The sequence below is a fragment of the Thunnus albacares genome, chromosome 3, assembly GCF_914725855.1.
Source record: "Thunnus albacares chromosome 3, fThuAlb1.1, whole genome shotgun sequence".
Classification (NCBI taxonomy): Eukaryota; Metazoa; Chordata; class Actinopteri; order Scombriformes; family Scombridae; genus Thunnus; species Thunnus albacares.
In genome coordinates, this window is record NC_058108.1 from 3,764,536 (window position 1) to 3,788,319 (window position 23,784).

General features: G+C 38.3%; 1 protein-coding gene across 2 annotated transcripts in view; it reads left to right on the top strand.

The window, feature by feature from the left end:
* The first annotated feature begins 16,605 nt into the window (after positions 1 to 16,605).
* Positions 16,606 to 23,784, top strand: part of LOC122978837 (C-type lectin domain family 4 member M-like) — a 39,759-nt gene continuing 32,580 nt past the window's right edge. For both annotated transcript variants that reach the window (XM_044345864.1, XM_044345865.1), the window contains exons 1-7: positions 16,606 to 16,784; positions 18,257 to 18,346; positions 18,670 to 18,744; positions 19,470 to 19,553; positions 20,790 to 20,864; positions 21,785 to 21,868; positions 23,104 to 23,178. In XM_044345864.1, the coding sequence (XP_044201799.1) occupies positions 16,691 to 16,784; positions 18,257 to 18,346; positions 18,670 to 18,744; positions 19,470 to 19,553; positions 20,790 to 20,864; positions 21,785 to 21,868; positions 23,104 to 23,178 (577 nt within the window). In that variant the 5' untranslated portion in view covers positions 16,606 to 16,690. The remainder of the gene's footprint in view (positions 16,785 to 18,256; positions 18,347 to 18,669; positions 18,745 to 19,469; positions 19,554 to 20,789; positions 20,865 to 21,784; positions 21,869 to 23,103; positions 23,179 to 23,784) is intronic.

The window sequence follows — 23,784 nt, forward strand, 5'->3', positions numbered from 1 at the left end:
GATGACAAACTGACTTGCTGATTGTATTTTTGAGACACCAAAACCTTTCAGAGAATACATTTGCTGTTTTGTGTTATCTATTCTAAAAAACTGTTTTTTGTGCCTGTTACTGCATCAAAACTATGGAGAAAAACATAGAGATGAAGAAAAGAAGTGGGTTATCAGTTATAAACTAATATTTATGAAATCATAAATCATCATAGATCCAAGTCAGTAACATTTTACTTTAAAAACCCCCTAGTTAGCATTTATAAGCAGAATACAAACATTTAATAAATGGTTTATAATACACTATAATGTAGTTGATAGCAGATATATAAAAAAAGTGTTTATTAACGTATTTGTCAACAACTATAGCTCCTCATGCGGACACACCAAGTGGAGGCCAGTTTATAAACAGATAATGAATTACAATATAGTACAACAGAGTTGATAAAGATGGGATCATCCACAGAAAAATAGATATTACAAGTGGTGAGTTGGAAAATAAATATTGTATGATTTGAAGCCACCTGCAACAGCAGTTTGGACTCTATCAGACTTCACAGATTAAACTAAATGTTGTGATGTAAATAAGTTCATGATTTGCACATTTCAAAATGTCACTGATCTGATAAAAGCCAAGATATAATATGTCTTAAAGTGAAAAGAGCCACTCACACATAACAAGTAATTAAACTCATTCCAAAAAAGGGAAGCAAAGCTTTTGACTATATTCACCCAGAGACAGAAAACAAGTTTTGAGAAGTCTTGCAATATTTATACAGGAAGTGTTTGGATTGTCATGATCTCAATTGCTTCATATTTCTCAGTCTACCCATCTGTCCCTGGGCCCACGCATTTCTTAGGTGCTTTCCAGACTTTCCATTTACCACCTGACAGCCAGATGCCCTCTTACTTTCCCACTTATCCCAGTTACCTGATTGCCACATACACCTATTCATCTGTTCTCATTCCAAAAAACGGAAGCAAAGCTTTTGACTATATTCACCCAGAGACAGAAAACAAGTTTTGAGAAGTCTTGCAATATTTATACAGCATAAATACATTATAAATGGGTCTTTCAGACTGTACAATCCTACCATAATTCAAGTTTCTGCATTTTGCCTTCATGGGCCAAACATACTACACACTTTTATACTGACTTAACATGTGACCCATGGAATGAACCCAGATTTTTGGACTTTTTTTCTGTTCCTATATCTGGGAAAGGCCCAGTTGAAATACTTGCCTATAACTGTAGTTCTTCGAGATCAGCACAGTACAGTATATCACTATACAACATGGAATGATTCCGCCCCCCCCCCCCCCGGGCTTAAGAGTCAACTCTATCTATAAACTGGTGTCATGCACACACAGATGGAGGTTGGGGAGATTTCCACTATAACTACTACAACACTTCAATGAAAATCATTTTCAAACAAAACATAGTCTGAAGTGATCTAAGATCATAACCCTGGTTTAAATGGAGAATTAATCAATAATTGAGCACTGATCACAGCTTGTACTGTATAAGGCAACAGGAACACAGTGTATCTTCACTGTATATGAGGCTACATTCACATGACGGGATTTATTTTTAGGCGGATTATAGGAATTCAATGATGCTACTGCTTCCTAAAGATCTCAAACCTGCAGCTTCTTTTGTTTTAAAAATCCCTCCATGACCACCATCTTCAAATCCCACCTTCAAACCTGGCTGCTCTGAAAAGTACGTACAACTGATATCCTGATATAACTGATATAAAATACAGAACTATAAATGCAACTGAGGAACTCCTCAGGCATCAAAATCTGCCAGCAAAGCACAAATGGTGGGAAATATGGGTTCTGATATGCACTGTTTTCATGGTTTCAGATGCTGTTACTTCTCTATAGTCTCACTGCCTTTAACAATGTGTTCTCAGGGTATCTATCTAAAAATAATTTTTTAACATATCTTGGCTTTTTCATGTCAAGCATTTTCATAACAAAAAACATGAGGTAAATAAAAGGCACAGAGAAGACAATAAAGTATATAAAATCAGGGGGAATAAAGTGTACAAACATGTCACGCTTAAGTTGTAGAACATACATTTTTTGTATATATATAATTTTTTTTTTTTTTTTTATTTAACCAAAATATCCGATCTTGCAGTACAATATCCGTTAGTAGAAACCACAACAATATTTAACACTTTATAGTGATGTTTTGGCACTGGCAGCTTTTAGTTAAGGTTAGGGAAAGATTGTGGTCTCTGTTTAATACAGAGAAAAGTCAACAATGCCTTGAAGCACAACATAATATATAAATGAAACACTAACTTTAATAAAAGTGTTTTGTTACCTAACCTTAACCCACACATGGCACTCAGGATCCAAACCTGGCCCTCTGTTGCCAGAGTCCTGCATCTTGTATGTCCTGCATCAACCCTGACCTCCTCACTCTGACTTCAGAACAATATATGTTGCTGCTCTATGATCTGCAGAAACCAGAGTGGATTTTACTAGATGTAATACTGTTTTACAGACTATCCAGAAATTGTACAGACACTACTTTCTCTGTAATTCTGGAGAAGGATGTGAGTCAGGAAATGGGTCTTAGCTTTGAGGAAGTGTTTGGATTGTCATGATCCCAATTGCTTCATATTTCTCAGTCTACTCATCTGTCCCTGGGCCCACGCATTTCTTAGGTACTTTCTAGACTTTCCATTTACCACCTGACAGCCAGATGCCCTTACTTTCCCACTTATCCCAGTTACCTGATTGCCACATACACCTATTCACCTGTTCTCATTCCAAAATCATCCCACCCATGTTGTCAATGTTGGTACGTGCTATTGTGTTCCAGCCACTTTTACTTGCATCCGAATCTGAACCTGCTTGTACCTTTTTCCTGCCCTGTTTACCTGTGGATTTTTTACTACTTCTGTTTGGACTTGCTGCCTTTGTCTGTCAGCCTTAATATTATCTGAACTGCTTCTGTCTATCTGCATTTGAGTCCTTTACATTGTTTGCTTCATACACACCCTGTGAAATTTTTCAGTATTATCATTTTTACATGCAGCTATCAACTAAAAATAACACACTATCATTTTTATGGCACACAATGACTCAGTACCCTGCCATATTAGGTTTGAAACAAGGTTTGAAACCAAGCATTATAATTTGATAAAGAGAAAACTCATTTTTAGAGACAGATATCAGATCAACAGATTGCTGAAGCGTGAACATATAAATACAACATCTGAGACCACAAGCACAACACATACCACACCCATATCCAACCATTTGTGCTCTGCTGGTAAATTGTCATGCACCACTTCACAAGTTGACATTACACTGTAGTACTGTATTTGAATTTAAATAGATTTTAAGAAAAGGCCAATTAATGGTTGATATATACAGTATACTGAAAGTCATATAATGTCAGGAAAGTAGTACATACTTTTTTAGAGCAGCCACCCTTGTTGCTGGAGTGAGAAGTCATATTAGGGGATAAAAAAGAAGTAGTTTCTGATTTAAAACTGTTTCATTGTTTGAAATCCACCAAAAAGAACGTCCTTTTATGTGGCTGCATCTACCGTCAATATATACTGTTATTGTTTTGCTTAGTTACAGATCAGTGTTCAGTAAATGATTTACACTTCAAACAAGGTTCAGAGCAAAAAGCCTAACGATGCCAATGCCAGTTGGAATACTGTTGTGTTAATAGTAAAGTAAATTGATACAACTTTTTCATGATGGAAATTAATGATTATGTTTTTGTGAATGTAGTCATACAGTGAGAGCAAGTATATGGAAATCTTTTTTAATAAATCAAGACACTTTGAAACTTGTAATCAATTTTTGCTAAATTTTACCACCCAAAACTAATGAAACATGTACTTACAATGGTATATAAAGGCTTAAAAACACCTAACCAGTGGAGGAAAATTATTCAAAACTCATTTTAGAGGCCGTTGTTTGGTGTTGAATTGACTTGCATTGCTACAAGTTTGTTTTTTGTGATCCAATCATGAGAAAATCTCAAATGATCATGTAGCGTGTGTCGAAACAGGAATGATGAAGCTGAGGAATGTTTGTGTTGCTCGAGCGTGAGGCTCATCTATCTTGCAGGTACACAAGGATCTGCACTGGTTACAGCTGGAGCAGCAGTCAATGTGTCTAGTATCACAACATTGTTGAGTTGAGAAAGAAAAAACTTACTGAAAAAAGAGGAGGAACAAGAAGATTGTTGTTTTGTAAGGACAAAACATAAAAGAGGAATCAGACCACAGATCAGCACCATTAAATAAGACAACATTACTAACACCTTCATCAACAGGAAAAATATGGCAACGGTTTTCCGTTATATATATGAAATATGATATATGAAAACTTCCATGATGATTCAGTCAGGAATGTTGCATTGAAGAGTCGCTCTGATGAAGACAGTAGAGTGTCTGCTGCAGTGACTGCTAAGAAATCAGTTCACATAATTACAGTTCAATAATTTTCAAGATCAGTTTTAAACATTAAAGCAAGATGGACTACAATGTCAATATTAATCTGGTACACTAAATTGCAAGCTTACGTGCAATGCATGATCTGATGAAAAATAGCATGAACCTACCTTTGAGTTCTAGCATCCCAGTGAAGAACATGGCTTCAGCACTGCCAAATGGCTCTATGTGGCGCAAAGATTTTAAGATATCAGGCCAAATAGGGGAGCCCTGACAAAAAGATAGACTCACCTTTTCCAGTCTGGCTAGGCAAATTGAAAATGGGCTCAGCAAAGGCTACCCAGACTCAGAGATCACTGATGATCATGTTAATGACGTCAGGACGGTCCTGTGATGGCTGAGGGAGCATGGAATAAAACTAAAACCAGGACACAACACAGGAAGTGTGACCTCTTTAAAGCAGAAGTACAGTACCTCGGCAGGATTGTGTCTGCAGAGGGAAACAGGATAGATCCCGCCGATACTGCTGCAGTGATGGTTCTGAAAAACAAACAGCCAGGTACTGTTGGTGAGTTAAGAGCAGTGTTGGGACTGTTGAGTTATTACAGACAGTATATCAAGGATTTCTCACGGATTCCCAGCCCTCTGTATGACCTGCTTAAAGGACCTGCAGAAACTGAAACCCTGCAACACAAAAGGAGAAAGTGGCAAACAAAACGAAACAGCAGAGGAGTTCCATTGAGTACACCTATTCAGTGGACCGACATGCATCAGTCGGTATTAGAGGAGTTGATAGACTGTCTAGCTCAGCCTCCTGTTCTAGGCTTCCCAGAATTCTCGCAGCTGTTTATTCTGCATACTGATGCATCAAACCAAGGACTAGGTGCAGTATTGTATCAAAAGCAGAATGGAAAGCTCCGTGTAATCGCTTATGGCTCTCGTACTTTAACTGCAGCCGAGAAGAATTACCATCTGCATTCAGGCAAGTTAGAGTTTCTAACCCTCAAGTGGGCGATCACAGAAAAATTTCGTGATTACCTCTACTATGCGCCATTCTTCACAGTCTATAGCAACAATAATCCACTCACCTATGTACTGTCTACTGCCAAATTGAATGCAACAGGGTGCCGATGGGTAGCGGAATTAGCAGATTTCCATTTTACGATCAAATATCGCCCTGGTAAGGAAAACATCGATGCAGATAGTCTGTCTAGGATGCCTATAGATATGGAGAAGGGCTCAGAGGAAATGTCATATGATGTGCTAGGAGCAACTTCACAGGCAGTGGAAAATCATGATGAATCTAGTGTGTCATGGTCCATGGGTGTCTCGGCCAAGTGTGCAACCATAACTACAGACACATCCGTCATCCCGCTGACAACAGGACAGATCAAACAGGACCAGAGGAGTGATCTGACTATTGGACCTGTGATTCAGTGTAAACTATCAGAGCAAAAGCCATCAGGTCCAGGACTGAAACAACTCAGCTCACAGATTACTTGTCTTCTGAGAGAATGGGACAAATTAGAGATGAGTGAGAATGGAGTCTTATACAGAAAAACAGCAGGAAAGCACAAAAGTACAGCGTTGAGGGAACTCCACGATGAAATGGGCCATCAAGGTGTAGATAGGACAACGTCACTGATACGGGACTGGTTCTACTGGCCCTATATGCAACGAGAGATAGAGGATTATGTCATGAGAAGATGTGTGTGTCTTAAACACAAGAAGCCGTGCCGTGACACAAGAGCACCACTGACTAACATTGTCACAACTCACCCATTTGAGCTTGTCTCTGTTGATTTTCTCCACCTTGACAATTGCAAGGGTGGTCATGAATATATTCTTGTCATCATCAACCATTTTACACGCTTCGCCCAGGCGTACGCCAGGACTTCCAAATCAGGCAAGACAGCTGCAGACAAAATCTTTAATGACTATGCTCTAAGATTTGGCTTCCTGACAAGAATACACCATAATCAGGGTGGCGAATTCGAAAATCAGCTGTTTGCACAACTGCAAAACTATTGTGGAGTTGCAGGGTCGAGAACTACTCCCTACCACCCCCAAGGGAATGGACAGGTGGAGCGGTTTAATCGAACACTACTACAAATGTTAAAGACACTCACAGAAAGACAAAAGACCAACTGGAAAGACTCACTGAACAAACTTATCTATGCGTACAATTGTACTCAAAGTGAGGTGACTGGTTTCTCTCCTTTTTACTTGTTATATGGACGCTCTCCACACTTGCCAGTTGACATGTTGTTTAACTTGACCCCAGAACAAGGAGACAGTAATCATCATCACTACATGGAAAAGTGGAAACAGGGCATGGAAGAGGCATACCAGATCACAAGAGAGAATGCTCACAAAGCGGCCACAAGGAGCAAAAGACTTTATGACAGTAAAGTGAAAAGCTCAGTATTACAGCCTGGTGATCGCGTTTTAATCAGGAACATGACACCTCGTGGTGGTCCAGGCAAGTTGAGAAACCACTGGGAGGGTGTGGTCCATACAGTTGTCCGTAGGGTCAGAGAAGACATCCCTGTCTATGAACTCAGACCTGAGAAGGAAAAAGGGAGATCAAGGATATTACACCGCAATCTTCTCCTACCGTGTGACCATCTGCCACTCGAAATGTCTGTCCAGCCACGAGAAGAAAGAAAAGAACTGTAGAGACAACTGAGGAAGTGGAGCAGTCAGAGGAAGAGGAGGACGACGATGAATATTATCCAGTGCAACCTCAGCAGCCATTTCAGCCATGTCAACCTCAGACGTCAAATCCTGAGAGGACAGATAAACCTGCTGAACAAATACAGTTAGAGGAAAACGCGTCATCTGAATCAGAGAGAGAACATGAAGTGATAAACCAACTGGAGCACTTACCGGACCAAGAGGACAGTTATGTTGAGGACCTACCTGTGGAAGAGGCTATCCCTTCACCTGTCCCAAGTGAGCACAACAGGACCAGTGAGCCAGGGCCTCAGCAGCCTAGACAGCACAGGCGACCTAAGGTCTTCACATATGGTCGACTTGGCTCACCAGCTTGCTACAATCTGAGAACACTATCACATCATACAAACCTTGAGGTGCCATGGACACACACTGTGCAGCCATACTACTACCAGCAACCCTATGGACATGGGTGTCATAGGGTTCCACTCTTCAACAACAAAACAATTCAAACATTTGATAGACAGCAACATGCTAAAACATGGTCAGGTTTAAACTGCAAAATTCAAAAGTCTCATGTGATTCATTACAGATTAATTTATTAATCTAGCATAAACATATACTTTTTACAAACATATAAGTTTTAAAGCCTTTAGTTCAGGGTTGATTTAATTTGTATGAAAGAGTAATGTGTGAACCTTTTGGTCAGCTGAGTCCCATCCACCCATTTCCATATGGTCTCTCTCTTAGTCAGTCCGATCCATGTGAGCTTGTGGAATTTTCTTGTGAAATCCTTGTTAACAGAGAAAAACAGTAATCAATAGAAATGGAAATGATTTCCATTCATCTTCCACCTCAGCGAACTCACCTCTAGTACATTTTCCACTCTTTCTGTCAATTCATCTCTCAGCCACAAACCACAAATTCATACTCAAAAAGACACACACACACACACACACACACACACACACATTTTCTCTGTCTGTCAAAGTCGTTACACAGATTATCACACACTGTATCCTGACTCTGGTGGAGATCAAACAATCAGTGATTCCACATTAGCACAAGTATTTTACAGGTAAACCGTAGGGTGTGGCCGAGCAAGCCTGTGTGTCTTAAAGAAGTATCCACATACCCTGACAGCAGGGGGATCATTCTTCATATATATGGAATGTGTAACGGAGTGGACAGATAGCCGCTATACAATATAGAAACTCTATGATATCAAGTAGAGGAAACAGCCTACTGAATCATTGATAGATTAATACCATGGATACACTATGCAAATTCTGTTTTAGTCATTGATGCCAGTTGCAAAAACCTGACTGAAGAGAGAGACACATTGAAGACAAATCTGAATAACTTTGGAAAGTATGATGATAAAACTACATCAATGAACAGAGCATTGTAATTTTGTGCTTCTGCCTATGGCAGTTGGATCATAGGGTCAAAGTGTGGAGAAGACATGGAGATCACTATGCTGATTACCGCACCAATAGAGTAACATCTTTTGGTGGAGACAGTGTGATGGTGTGGGGCGGCATCTCTCTCACTGGAAAAACGAGGCTTGTCATCACTGGAGGCAATCTCAATGCAGAGAGATATTGAGATGAGATTTGGCAACCAGTGGCAATCCCATATCTCCACAGTCTGGGACCGAATTCTATCCTCCAAGATGACAACGCCTGCCCCTACCGAGCGGGGTTTATCAGAGACTACCTCCAGATTTTGGGAGTGGAGAGGATGGAATGGCCTATCCAGCAGTCCTGACCTCAACCCCATTGAACACTTGTGGGATCAACTTGGGCGTGCTGTCCGTGCCAGAGTGACCAACACAACCACGTTGGCTGACTTGCGACAAATGCTGGTTGAAGAATGGGGTGCCATCCCACAGCAGTGTGTGTCCAGGCTGGTGACCAGCATGAGGAGGAGGTGCCAGGCTGTTGTGGCTGTGTATGGTTCTTCCACACGCTACTGAGGCTCCTGTTTGTTAAATGAATAACTTGTTATATTGCCAAAATGTCTTGTTTCTTCAAACTTCAATCATCCAATCCACCAAACACCAAACAAGAGTCAATGGCAGAATAAGTTAAGAGAAGATTTGGCAAATTTTTCATGGGCATAACCCACATACTCAGCTCTGCTGCTCATCCCACAAATGCATGTTCTTTACAAATGTGGCACCATTTAAAAGGGAAATAACCAGGCTTTCCAATGGTATAAAATGTATTGCCAAGAAGCATTGTTACAACAAAGAAATAATCTACCAAACACAAATTTCCTTACTTTTTGTGCTAAATTTATATTTTATGAGTGTGCAGATGAAAACAGAATTGTAATTGCTTTCTTAGTTTCACACAGTTTGTTTCCACTTTAGTAACATTAAGAAAGAACAGAATTAGGATCAAACTTTCCAATTTTAAGTTTACGTTTTTTTTTTTTGGCTATTATATTGAACTCTATTCACAATTTTTAGCCTATGAGCATTCATGAGATCCAGCATATAGATCACTCATACATACACCTTGCCTCTTTGGTTTGTAGCTGTATAAGAGCATACGAATAGTTTGCAAATATTAAACAAACTACTCATGGTTACTATGTAACGATATGTAACTTCTGAAGTGAATTGTCTCTTTTGTTGCGGACATCATCTGATTCTGTTGCAAATAATGCACTCAAATGGCAGTTTTACAGCACAATGCCCTAACTGAAGAGAGAGACTCATTAAAGAGACAGCTGAAACATTTAGGTGAGTACAGTATGAGAATAAAACTAGTCATAACAGTAATCAAGAATCCACAATGTAAGTGAAATAGTGGGCAAATTAAGACAGAACAGCAAAGTCATGCTTGCATTCAGTCATACTTACACTTAAAAAGTGTAATAATCATGTGAAAACGTTAATCATGTTATCACCACATGCTTTGTTGCTGGCATTCAGTGACTCTGACAGACAGACCTTTTGACTAATTTTTAGTTAGATCTTCGGTTATAGCATAAGTCACACACTACTTGCACATGAATTTGTTAATTCGTGTTGATAGTGAGATATTCAGGTTCTTTCTGTTTTTCACTATTCTCAACAAGGATGGGTGTATTTCAACCATAGTGCCTATTACATTTTTTCAATCAAGAAAACCTGGAAAGAGAGCACAGATGACTGTCTGCTCAAAGGTGCAGACCTGATGATTATCAACAGCAAAGAACAACAACTGTGTTTTTGCGTGTGTGTGTGGATATATCTGTATGAATCTTTGCATAGGAAAGACATAGTACAGACAAAGTCAATCAGTTTTATCTTTACTATGTTGTTTACAATTTGTTTCTCTCCTCATAAACAAGAATTTCACAAGCCAGTTCAAGAAGAACATGGATTGGACTGACTGACTCAGAGAAAAAGGAGACATGGAAATAGGTGGATGGGACTCCGCTGACCACAAGGTTTACACATTTTTAAAATTAAAATTACATCATTGTCTTGTGCAGAAGTAAAGGTAAAGTAAAGTAAATATCTTGCACAGTGCACAAATAACTAACTTGGTCTTTAATCTTAAAGAAAAACATTGGTAACACATGCAAAAAAGGAAAGATTATGATTTGGAATTGTTCAAAATTCATAACTTAATTTCGTTGATGCATTGATTGCATAATAAAATGCTTATTGGGTTGTGTTATTTGATAAATTTTTGATAAATAAGTTTTTTTATTTTTTATTTCAGCTACTGGGATCCTAAGGAGCCTAATGGTCTTGGAAAGAAAGATTGTGTGGAAATAAAGTATTATGATTTGGAAAAGAGCTGGAATGATGAAAGATGTCAAGTTTCACACTTCTGGATTTGTGAAAAGTAAGCTTCTCTGTAGCTGTGCATCCAAACCCAGCAGGCAATATCAGGACAAAAAGATACATTTCTCAATTTCAGTTAAACTAAAGCAGTGCTGATATCACATCCACACTAACCTGACTACAACTGAAAATGTGTCTTTTTCATTTCATTTCACATGTAAACCATGTTTCACATTTAGTCAGCTTAATGAGGACTGAGCCAGAAAAGTTATTGATGCATAGATTCAAATATCCAGCTATAAGTTCACTGCTTTGGTTGTAGAAAATAATAGCTGTAATGTATTATCTGTAATGTGATTCAGATACTTTTTAAATGTGTAAATGTCTTAAACATCAACTGGAAGTCTCTCCTAGGTACTTACCAAGGAAGACTTGGGGCTTTACCCACAAAAATTTTACACATTTCAAGTGAGCCCTGCCTGTGACAAGTAACCACTGTGATCATGCAAGTGCAAGCTTCTTACAGTCAATGACCTCTCAGTGAGTTTTTATGTATTCAATAAACATAGATTAAACAAACATATGATTATGCCCTCAATTTGACAATTTAAGGGATAGTTTGTCCTTTTATTTAGATAACAACCTGAGCCATTTAGTTTTAAGAAATATAGCAATAAGCTTTGGCTGCACTGGATACAGTTGCCCCTTTAACACCTCAAACAGTGAAATCTTGTCAAATCATCTCCTTGGAAAATGAGGACATCTGTATCCTTAAAAGAAGATGCAGGAAAACACAGCAGAGTTTCTGTAAAGTCCATGTCCACCACTCATAAAAGACTTACTTGCCATATAAAGCAAAAAAATAAAAGTGTCAATAGATCAATATTTGTTAATCCCTGCTAGTTTTTATCTACCACCACTGACCTGTCATATTAATTCTCCAACAATCATCTGCTGCTGACTGTGACTCATTTTAAACTCTCATCCAGAAACTTGACTTGATCTCCACTTAAGAGTTCTAAAAGGTGATGACCAACATGTACAACTTTCTATGACAGCAACACTTACGAGAAACCCTCGAGTGGCTTTCCCTCAGCATGAGTTTATTTATACACCATGAATGCATAGTGTTACGTGGTTTGCTCTGACTGCCAGAGCGGCAGTCAACGTCCGTTATATGGAGAAGTTTATGTTGAGGAAGAATGGCAAATAAGGAAGACCAAAACTTATATTATGTATTATACTAGAAAATGCAATTTCTGTAGAAATTGCATGTGATTGCTGAAAGCGAATTTAGATTGCATAACTGGAAGCTGAACACTATTGAAAAATCTAGCAAGATTAAAATCTGCAACAGGTGGAATTGAACCTACACCTTCATGTTTGTAAGACAGACATGCTATGCACTGAGCTAACATGTCACAAGCAATACTGGCCTAGATTCTGCTATTTAGTCTGTCAATTGCATGAAATTGACAAAAAAGCAGTTGAGCTCAGCTCATTAAGCAGATTGACATCACCTGGACTCCTTCATCCTTCAACTCTACTGAGCTGTGCCCTAAGCGGGGCTCCATTCACAACCTTTGGATCTAAAAGGAGTTGAGAAGTTACATGAGCTTAAACCACTGAACTACTCAGACTGGATCTATGACGTTGGAAAAGATGTATTTAACAAGAATAGCAATCCACATTTTAGGTAATAATGTTAATGTAAGCTAAAGGGGAGTTGACTTACAGTACATGTTAGAGATGGAAAGCAACTTTGTACATGACAGCAATATTATGAGGAGCACTACAGGGAGCAGGTATTGAACACATGTCATCTAAGAGATAGTTGACTGTGAGAGCAGTGTTCTAAACCACCGAGCCAACAGACATTCCCATTAATGAGAGGAAAAAATCTCCATTTTGATGAGGAAAATGTACTTGTCTCAAACTAGAGCTTGAAGCCCAGAGATTTGTACATCATTAGTGAAAGCAAGACTAGTTTAATGTGAGAATGAATGATATGTGTAAAAAGTGTTTGAAGGAAGAGAGAACCTGTAAGTTTAAGAAACTGCAGTGAGAGGAGACACACATCCTGCAGACTGTATTGCAGTCAATGAGAACATCTCTATCAATTAAGGTTCAGATCTCAAAAAACTATTAGTCCTATGTGAAATGTATTTACATTTTGAGAGAGAGGAGGCTTGTGGCAACATACTGAGGCAAGATATGTGCTTGAGGAGTTAAAATTGTGGGAGTGACAGCAGTTTAGAAAAACATTTCTGGTCTAAAATTATCTGTGCTCTCCACTGTGCCTGATCACATGACACACTCGTGAGACCTGCAAAAGTCTGAAACACCCCTGACTTTGGGTTTAAATTGCTGAAAAACTACAAAAGATATCACTAAACAATCTGATAACTTTGAAAGTTCAAAGTTTTGTGAACTTTTTACAGTTTTAATGGCGTCTGTACGATAAGGGACTTCCGAGCAGTTGAGTGTCAAAGTGACCAAGGTTCCAACTCAGTTGGACGGTTCATCCCATAGACTGCCATTATAAATTTTAATGTTTTAAAAAATTATATAAAATCGCTGAAACATGTTACATTTCAGAAAAATACAAGCACACATCTGCTGAATGAGTTGCACAGATTGACAGTTGAATGGCTTTTATAGTACAAAGTATGCAGCGGTTGAAATGCGGCAAAAAACGTACGGAAGACGGAATAAGAATAAAGACTGACAAGAACAATGTGTGATTGTTTCCAGCAATCACACAATTATGCATTTTATCATCTTGTATCTATGTCTTGCTGCAAAACCAATTTCCCTCTGAGAGCAAATAAAGGTGAAAGTTGAGACCAAAACTGTGTTTCTGCAGAAGCAGAGATAAATTAAAGCTGCAAGCAGCGTTGAACGGGCCTTCGCGCCCTTGCGCACAGCGGGCCGCGGCGCAGTCAGCTAAGCTTCTGGGAACCAAGAAATAGTTTTGAGATGATCAGTGTGAGAGTCTTTTGACAGACAATACTAACCAGTGTCTCTCTGTGAGCCCACCCCTCTGTTCACAGACAATTATGGATTATGAAATCAAAATATTGTTAACCTTCATCAATAATTCAGGCACCAACTGTAGGATCTGTGAGGAACACAGTTGAGTATTTGCTATAATTATCAATTATCAATATTGATTAATTATAACAATTAATAGAATTATTAATATGAACTAGCAAATACGGAGCACCACCCAGAAACCGGGACTAATAACCGAACAAGGTAATCTCATAAATGGGAGTTCACCTAGAATGTTAATATCTGAGAGATATCAACATTCAAGGGTGAACAAAGAAGGGTTGAATTCAAGCTCTGACTCCTTCAATCAGCCACTTTTCACAATATGTTACACACAATAATGACAAAAGAACTTCTCTTTAAAGATATAACAGTGTTTATTAAACTTAGCAAAATTAACAAAGTTAACAAATACTTCATTCAATAAACAGCTATTCTAAAATCTAATTCTACCAAACAAAACACAAACAGCTTTGCACAGAGTTGGACACTTGCAGGGGAATGCGTATATGTATGTATGTATATATGTGTGTGTGTATGAGAGAGATGGCGACGGGGCCTGACGTGATGACGTCGACGGTCTGCGACGCGGACGTGACTGTGGGAGTAAGTCACTTCACGCGAGACTCGATGGCATTAGTACGGCGGTGTCTTACAAGGTGACTGGTGGTCGGCGTCTTGCCCTCACCCAATTCCGTGAAAAACACACGTGTCTGATGGCGGATAACGAAAGACAACGCAAAGCTTTGTCCGATGTTATCTGACCATCAGATGTGCAAAAAGATGTCGGTGCGTGTATCTGTGCGCGCGTGTGAGTGTGTGTGTTAGTAGCAAGAGAGGGAGGAGGGAAAGCGATCGTGAGAGGAAGAGAAGCGGCTCTTTTGTCCACAAAGAGCGCACGTACGGACGGCAGTCTGTAACGCACGTTGTCTGGTTTCAGATTGACAAAGCAGTTACTTTCTCACTCACGGCGGCAGAAAGACAGCAGTAGTCCCGAGCGGGACAAGCACAAAATAGTCTAGCGTAGTGAACATAACTAACAGGCAGCAAACTTAAAATACTCCTCAGAGTAAAGCAGAGAAAAATGGACTCGACAGTCCGTCAACTCACACAACAAGAACAATAGCAATAAAGCTTAAAAGCTAAACAACAGCAACTGATGCTGAAAAGAACACACAACTACTCTGCCCCTGCCTAGACTTATGCCTCTTACTTGGTCGCTTCACAAAGCGAGCAGGGTGTGTGTGTAGTCCGTCTTAATGCCCAACTTTGTCCTTGGCTAAAAATAGATGTGTGCGAAGTGGAAAAAAAATACTTGTACACTGTGCGACTACTAATTGCAACCATAAAAGTATATGAATTCTAGAGGGATTGAAAGTTGAAACGACGGATACAGGAAGTGGCGACGCTTGTAAGGGCAGCGGAGCGTTAACTGCAGCATGACCGGAAAGAAGCACAACCAGTTAGCCTCTGCTAGCCTCTTAGCTAACCCTGGCTCTCTGTTTAGATCCAACCGGAGCACCGAGCCCCAATATGTTATTTAGGTTAAGGTGGAGAGAACCAGCGGGTCTGTCGGCCAGCTGAGTAAGTGAAACCTATGGAAAAAACACCGTGACCATCACGGTAAAACAGTACGTAGAGAACTGCTGTGTTCAGCTGCACAGATAGGAAATCCCTCGGCTGACAGGATGTACCACTCTGTGCGGGAAAATATTTTACCCTCCTCTTTCTGGTTTATAACAATGGTTGACAACCAGAATATTAGGTGCATTACTGCCACCCTCCGCTTCAGGCTGTGAACCAATGATTAAATCCTACACATTATTCCTGTCTGTCTAATAAACTACATAACGAATCTGCTGCTCCACCCATCCCCCCCCCCCCATTCTCTCTCTCTCCCTCTCAACTGCAGAGAAGGATATTAGTGTACTCTACTTGTGAAATATCCTCATAAATCCCATAACTTTGGCCAAATCCTACATAAAAATCACATTTTTTTGTAGGAATTTTCGTCGCGAATACATTGATACAGGTTTGAAAGTGGTCGGACTTATAGTTTAGACACCAGATGCCCCAGTTTGGCACAAAGTCCATGCCCAGAGATTGCCTCCCCATTGGTTTACATTGTAAGGTGTAATGTCACACTCCAACTTTCAGGGCTTACTAAATCTAAACCGTTCGAGTTATTACAAAGTTTTTAATAACTTTTGCTCAACACAGTGTGATAAGTTATGTATTAAAGTTTGAAGCCGATACCATTAACGCCCTAGGAGGAGATAGCGTTTATTCAAGGTCCAAAATTGGCACAAAATCATATTTTGAAATTCAGATTGCGGACTTCCTGTTGGATTTAGGTCAAGGGTGTCAGCATATGATTTGTAGGTCTTGATGAGACGAGTAATTGAGTTTTGGTTCGATCTCTCTATGACATTCCTACGGGCCGTGGCGGCCGTTTTAGATACATAGGTGGCGCTCTCGAGCACATTTTGGCACTTCGGGGGTTAATTTTTACATTTTATCAAATTTTTTACCAGACCTGATGTGCGTGCCAAATTTGGTGAGTTTTTGAGCATGTTTAGGGGGTCAAATTTAGAGTTAAAGTGGCGTATTAATAAAAGGAAGAAGAAGAAGAAGAAAGAAACAAACACACGAAAAACAATAGGGTCTTCGCCCTTTGGGCTCAGGCCCTAAAAATAGAAAAGAGGAAGCAGTTATCAAATCTGTTGCTGTTCCAAGGAAATATTGTCACATGTATTTGTCTAACCCAAGTAGATCAAAGTTGGTGCTTAGCCGCAACGTTGAAGACGGTGAAGACGGTGAAATGATGGCTGCTGCAGAGCCTGGTGAGACAGAAATCTTATAACTAAACAAACATCTTTAGTCTCAGTTTTAACCTTATTGGCCAATAATGTAATCATATTGTAAACATTAATCTTTTCTATTTACAATATCAAAATGTAAACATGAAATGCAAAGTTTGATAGCTAAGTGTTTGTGAGAGTTCATTCTATAATGCATAAAATAATGTATAGATCTGTTTTAATATGGTGTTATTTATTCAGTAACTATGTTGACCTTATATATTACTACGACTACTACTACTACTACTACTATGACTACTACTACTACGACTACTACTAGTACTAGTACTACTATGACGACTACTACTACCACTAGTACCACTACTACTTCGTATCAAAACATTTACACAAAAGATGAGGAAGATGAAAAAGAAGATTCAGACTATCATCAGCAATAATTTGTTATTGTATTTCTAGGCCTGTTTGAATATCTCTTCATAATTTTACAAATACTTGATCGAATATTTGAAGCCATTAAGTTTCCATCATTACTACATGTTCATTTTAATTAATCTCAATAAATACTAATCTCAATTCTTACTTGGAGGCACATTCATTTGAATTCATAAATCTCAAATTATTTTTTATACTTTTTTTTGTACAAATGCCACATACTGTAGTGCAATGCGTGACTCCCACTAAAGACTGCGCTTGTGTGTCATCAAAACGGCGTTCAGAGGAGAACTTCTCCGAGGCGAACATACACAGGCAGTTGTCAAGGACACTGATGTGTGGGGGGCACATGAAGAAGGAGAAAAAGCTCCCATCAGCCTTTTTCACTGAGGACAGTTTTACATGTGGCAGTAGAAATAGCACAGGTGTAAATAATGAAATTAACAATGGCTGAATTACATTTAGCTGCTTCAGTTTCAGGGTCCTGATATTGTGCCTGCTGGCTCACTGTCACACTGTCATGACTTACTGAGACATGGTTAATATTATTAGTAACACCTGTGGTTTATCTGCTATGACAAGTCAAAATGTCTGTTGTGAAAGAGGCTTATATATTACATATTGCTTACAATGTATTCATTAAAGATTAGAAACACCTCTAAAGTAGAGTTTAGTCAACCACCGATGTGAATATGATTTATATCAGTCATGTTATTTCAAGTTATAGTTTTATATGTTGGAAATACGCTCCACCACCCAAAGTCAAAGCACAGGACTGTAACCTGCTATCACTCTCAAGTTGGTTGGTAAGACAAACTTTTATTATAGACTATGGTGTGTAATGTGAGTAGAAAAAACAATTAAAAATAAATCAATAAAATTAATTAATTAATAATAATATCTATAATAATTAATTAAATTTAATTAATTAAAACATTTATTAGCCAAAGCACTCGGGTTTCTGCTTCATGATTGTTTGCCATTGTCATGTTTAAAAGAACTCTATCGTTAGGCTGAGAGACATAATAATTACTCTGAGTCTGTGTGATTTCTGCACCCAGGGAGAAAACCGTACAGAGTGGTTGTTGTATGCCTTGGAGTCCTGTGTATCTTACAAGCTGCTCTCAACATTTCCCTGTGTCTTGCTCTCTGTGAGTCCTTTTGAATTGTATTTGTACGTCTACCCTGTGTCTCCCCTGCATTGAAATTCACCATCTGATTATTATATATGAGACTGTAAAGTGTTAAGTGGGCCTTTAGAATCACAAAGCAAAATAACCGTTAAGAAATTAAACCAATGTCAGAATTTTCAGCCTGTAAATCTGCTTATATATTAAATGGAAATTCAGTTTTAAAATGAAGTGTCTCCTATGTTGTGGTCATGCTGTAATTCTGTTGCAACTGATGGTAATCTCTCTGTTGTAAATGGCCAACTTATTACACGATTTGCATGAAAGTCTTTCTTCTCTTTCAGACCATTCTTACAGTACCAGCTACAAATACCTGACCGAAGAAAGAGACACGTTGAAGAGGAACCAGAGTGACTGTGGTTAGTACTGTGATGAACTACACCAATAACAAGGACTTGTATCCGAAGTTGTATAAGTGTAATATTTAGAAAATGCTTCATGTCAGATGAAAGCTGTCATTTAAATGTTGTCAGTGCCAGAAAGACTGGTATCATGATCCACTGATGTACATGGGTTCAGTTTGGGACCAAGAGTTCATAAGTTCCTGAAATGTGTCACTGAGTTAGTTGCTCTTGCAACAGCCAACTGGCCATCAGTGATTCATTCATGGTTGAGCATCAATGGCATCCAATTATTGAATTAAATAAAAATTATATTATATTACAAGCTATGATGATCGCGATCACTTGCTCTGACTGCTTCCTAAATGTTCCAGTCTACATATATTTTCATCAGTGTGTAGATCACTTGATCAATGACAACATAGACCTCACCTCAGTTTGTGTTCTCAGGCTATGTTGCAGTCTCTGATATTATCTTCTGTTTGGCAGCACATAAGAGTTTGTGGTTGACTGACTTTTAAAGACAGAGGTACATGTATGGGAAAGTTTATAATCAGAAACAATCAGAAAGTTTAATAGCAGTAACACAACTGATGGCTGTTTAATTAATGCAAAGCTTGTGTGATACTATACCACTGAGAAAGAAGAGGATGGAACATTAAAGCTTTTAGTTCATCTCTGTACTTGTGGACGTGCTTTGATGCTGTTGCATGACAGCTTCATATTATTCTTTCTGCTCTCAGATAAGAAGACACTGGACCTTGAGGCCAGCTTTAAAACCCTCACTGAGGAGAGAGATGAGCTGAAGAAGAAGCTGACTGACCTTGGTAAGTGTGAAAATTAAACTGCACCAAGCAATCACAAAAAGTTTTGCAGTCCATTTGTCACACTTGATAACATGAGCAGCAGAGAAGATTGATATGCAGCCATGTTATGTGCCGTTGTCTCAGCCGACTACTCGTGCTCTGGAAACAATGTCAGCATTATGTGTTGTGTGATGTAAAGGAAAAAAATCTGATTTGATTGATAAAAAAATCATTTGACTCAGATTTCATCATCATCTAGTGTGAAAGTGGTGTGAATCTTATTTTGAATGATTGACAACTATTTATATTATTCATATGATAAAAATCCTAATATTGACTGTTAATGTTAAAAAAATAAACCAATGTCATTAGTAATGATGGACTGATGTCGATTTATTGGGATATAGCTGATAAACAAATGACAATAATGTACATTTGAACTGATTGATTCTCTTTAAATCTGTTATTAACTGATCATGTAATGATTGTTTATGTAGGGTGTTACATATTTGTCAAAGTTAGATGTTAAAGGACGAGTTCACAGTTTTTCAAGTCTCTCTTAAAACAACAGCCAGGAACCCAAATGAACATTGAAGCAGGTTTTGCTCGCTGTAATCATTCCTCCTGTTCATACTGACTATTAGAAGATCCCCTCCAAACGTATTTACAGTGTAAGTGATGGGGGACAAAATCCACATTCCTCGTTTGAGCAAAGATGTATTTAAAAGTTTATCTTAAGATAATATGATGCTTCAGTCACCTGAGTTAGTCAAATGAAGCAGATATCTTGCACAGTTTCAGTCTTTTTTAATTGAAAGTTTCCCTCTTTGGGTCTCGATGGACAGTGTTTTCCTGTTCAGCTGCAGCGGGAGGATCTTAACAAAAAGAGGGAATTTGGCACTAAAAAAACAGTAACAATTGACTTGAATTGATTAATTTGTGCAGCTGTGTGCAGTTTCTAAAAGTTCTGTCCTGTTTGGTATTGCAGAAAAAACTGTATTTGGCTGACATTCAGGGAGAGATACAAGTTTGTGGGCCTTTAGAATCGCAAAGCAAAATAACCGTTAAGAAATTAAACCAATGTCAGAATTTTCAGCCTGTAAATCTGCTTATATATTAAATGGAAATTCAGTTTTAAAATGAAGTGTCTCCTATGTTGTGGTCATGCTTTAATTCTGTTGCAACTGATGGTAATCTCTCTGTTGTAAATGGCCAACTTATTGCACAATTTGCATGAAAGTCTTTCTTCTCTTTCAGACCATTCTGACAGTACCAGTTACAAACACCTGACTGAAGAAAGAGACACGTTGAAGAGGAACCAGAGTGACTGTGGTTAGTACAGTGATGAACTACACCAATAACAAGGACTTGTATCCAAAGTTGTATAAGTGTAATATTTAGAAAATGCTTCATGTCAGATGAAAGCTGCCATTTAAATGTTGTCAGTGCCAGAAAGACTGGTATCATGATCCACTGATGTACATGGGTTCAGTTTGGGACCAAGCGTTTATAAGTTCCTGAAATGTGTCACTGAGTTAGTTGCTCTTGCAACAGCCAACTGGCCATCAGTGATTCATTCATGGTTGAGCATCAATGGCATCCAATTATTGAATTAAATAAAAATTATATTATATTACAAGCTATGATGATCGCGATCACTTGCTCTGACTGCTTCCTAAATGTTCCAGTCTACATATATTTTCATCAGTGTGTAGATCACTTGATCAATGACAACATAGACCTCACCTCAGTTTGTGTTCTCAGGCTACGTTGCAGTCTCTGATATTATCTTCTGTTTGGCAGCACATAAGAGTTTGTGGTTGACTGACTTTTAAAGACAGAGGTACATGTATGGGAAAGTTTATAATCAGAAACAATCAGAAAGTTTAATAGCAGTAACACAACTGATGGCTGTTCAATTAATGCAAAGCTTGTGTGATACTACACCACTGAGAAAGAAGAGGATGGAACATTAAAGCTTTTAGTTCATGCTATTCATTTTGGCCATCAAAGTAAAAATTAAACCCCAGTCAAAATGTTCTGCTTTTAGTCTTGCAGATATAAAGTCACATATATCACCTTGGCTTTGTATGAGGGAATGGTTTATGTACAGTATAACAATATTAAACTTTACCTTTCATTAATAATTAAAACACAGTTTCCATTTTGTTTTAAAGTACATCATCTCTGTACTTGTGGACATGCTTTGATGCTGTTGTATGACAGCTTCATATTACTCTTTCTGCTCTCAGATAAGAAGACAGCGGACCTTGAGGCCAGCTTTAAAACCCTCACTGAGGAGAGAGATGAGCTGAAGAAGAATCTGACTGACTTTGGTAAGTGTGAAAATTAAACTGCACCAAGCAATCACAAAAAGTTTTGCAGTCCATTTGTCACACTTGATAACATGAGCAGCAGAGAAGATTGATATGCAGCCATGTTATGTGCTGTTGTCTCAGCCGACTACTTGTGCTCTGGAAACTATGTCAGCATTATGTGTTGTGTGATGTAAAGGAAAAAAATCTGATTTGATTGATAAAAAAATCATTTGACTCAGATTTCATCATCATCTAGTGTGAAAGTGGTGTGAATCTTATTTTGAATGATTGACAACTGTTTATATTATTTATATGGTAAAAATCCTAATATTGACTGTTAATGTTAAAAAAATAAACCAATGTCATTAGTAATGATGGACTGATGTCGATTTATTGGGATATAGCTGACAAACAAATGACAATAATGTACATTTGAACTGATTGATTCTCTTCAAATCTGTTATTAAGTGATCATGTAATCATTGTTTATATAGGGTGTTACATATTTGTCAAAGTTAGATGTTAAAGGATGGGTTCACAGTTTTTCCAAGTCTCTCTTAAAACAACAGCCAGGAACCCAAATGAACATTGAAGCAGGTTTTGCTGGCTGTAATCATTCCTCCTGTTCATACTGACTATTAGAAGATCCCCTCCAAACGTGTTTACAGTGTAAGTGATGGGGACAAAATCCACAGTCCTCGTTTGAGCAAAGATGTATTTAAAAGTTTATCTTAAGATAATATGATGTTTCAGTCACCTGAGTTAGTCAAATGAAGCAGATATCTTCCACAGTTTCAGTCTTTTTTAATTAAAAGTTTCTCTCTTTGGGTCTCGATGGACAGTGTTTTCCTGTTCAGCTGCAGCAGAAGGATCGTAACAAAAAGAGGGAATTTGGCACTAAAAAAACAGTAACAATTGACTTGATTTGATTAATATGTGCAGCTGTGTACAGTTTCTAAAAGTTCTGTCCTGTTTGGTATTGCAGAAAAACTGTGTTTGGCTGACATTCAGGGAGAGATACAAGTTTGTGGGCCTTTAGAATCACAAAGCAAAATAACCATTAAGAAATTAAACCAATGTCAGAATTTTCAGCCTGTAAATCTGCTTATATATTAAATGGAAATTCAGTTTTAAAATGAAGTGTCTCCTATGTTGTGGTCATGCTGTAATTCTGTTGCAACTGATGGTAATCTCTCTGTTGTAAATGGCCAACTTATTGCACAATTTGCATGAAAGTCTTTCTTGTCTTTCAGACCATTCTCACAGTACCAGCTACAAACACCTGACCGAAGAAAGAGACACGTTGAATAGGAACCTGAGTGACTGTGGTTAGTACAGTGATGAACTACACCAATAACAAAGACTTGTATCTTAAGTTGTATAAGTATAACATTTAGAAAATGCTTCATGTCAGATGAAAGCTGCCATTTAAATGTTGTCAGTGCCAGAAAGACTGGTATCATGATCCACTGATGTACATGGGTTCAGTTTGGGACCAAGAGTTTATAAGTTCCTGAAATGTGTCACTGAGTTAGTTGCTCTTGCAATCAGTGGCCATCAGTGAGTCATTCATGGTTGAGCATCAATGGCATCCAATTATTGAATTAAATAAAAATTATATTATATTACAAGCTATGATGATCACGATCACTTGCTCTGACTGCTTCCTAAATGTTCCAGTCTACATATATTTTCATCAGTGTGTAGATCACTTGATCAATGACAACATAGACCTCACCTCAGTTTGTGTTCTCAGGCTACGTTGCAGTCTCTGATATTATCTTCTGTTTGGCAGCACATAAGAGTTTGTGGTTGACTGACTTTTAAAGACAGAGGTACATGTATGGGAAAGTTTATAATCAGAAACAATCAGAAAGTTTAATAGCAGTAACACAACTGATGGCTGTTCAATTAATGCAAAGCTTGTGTGATAC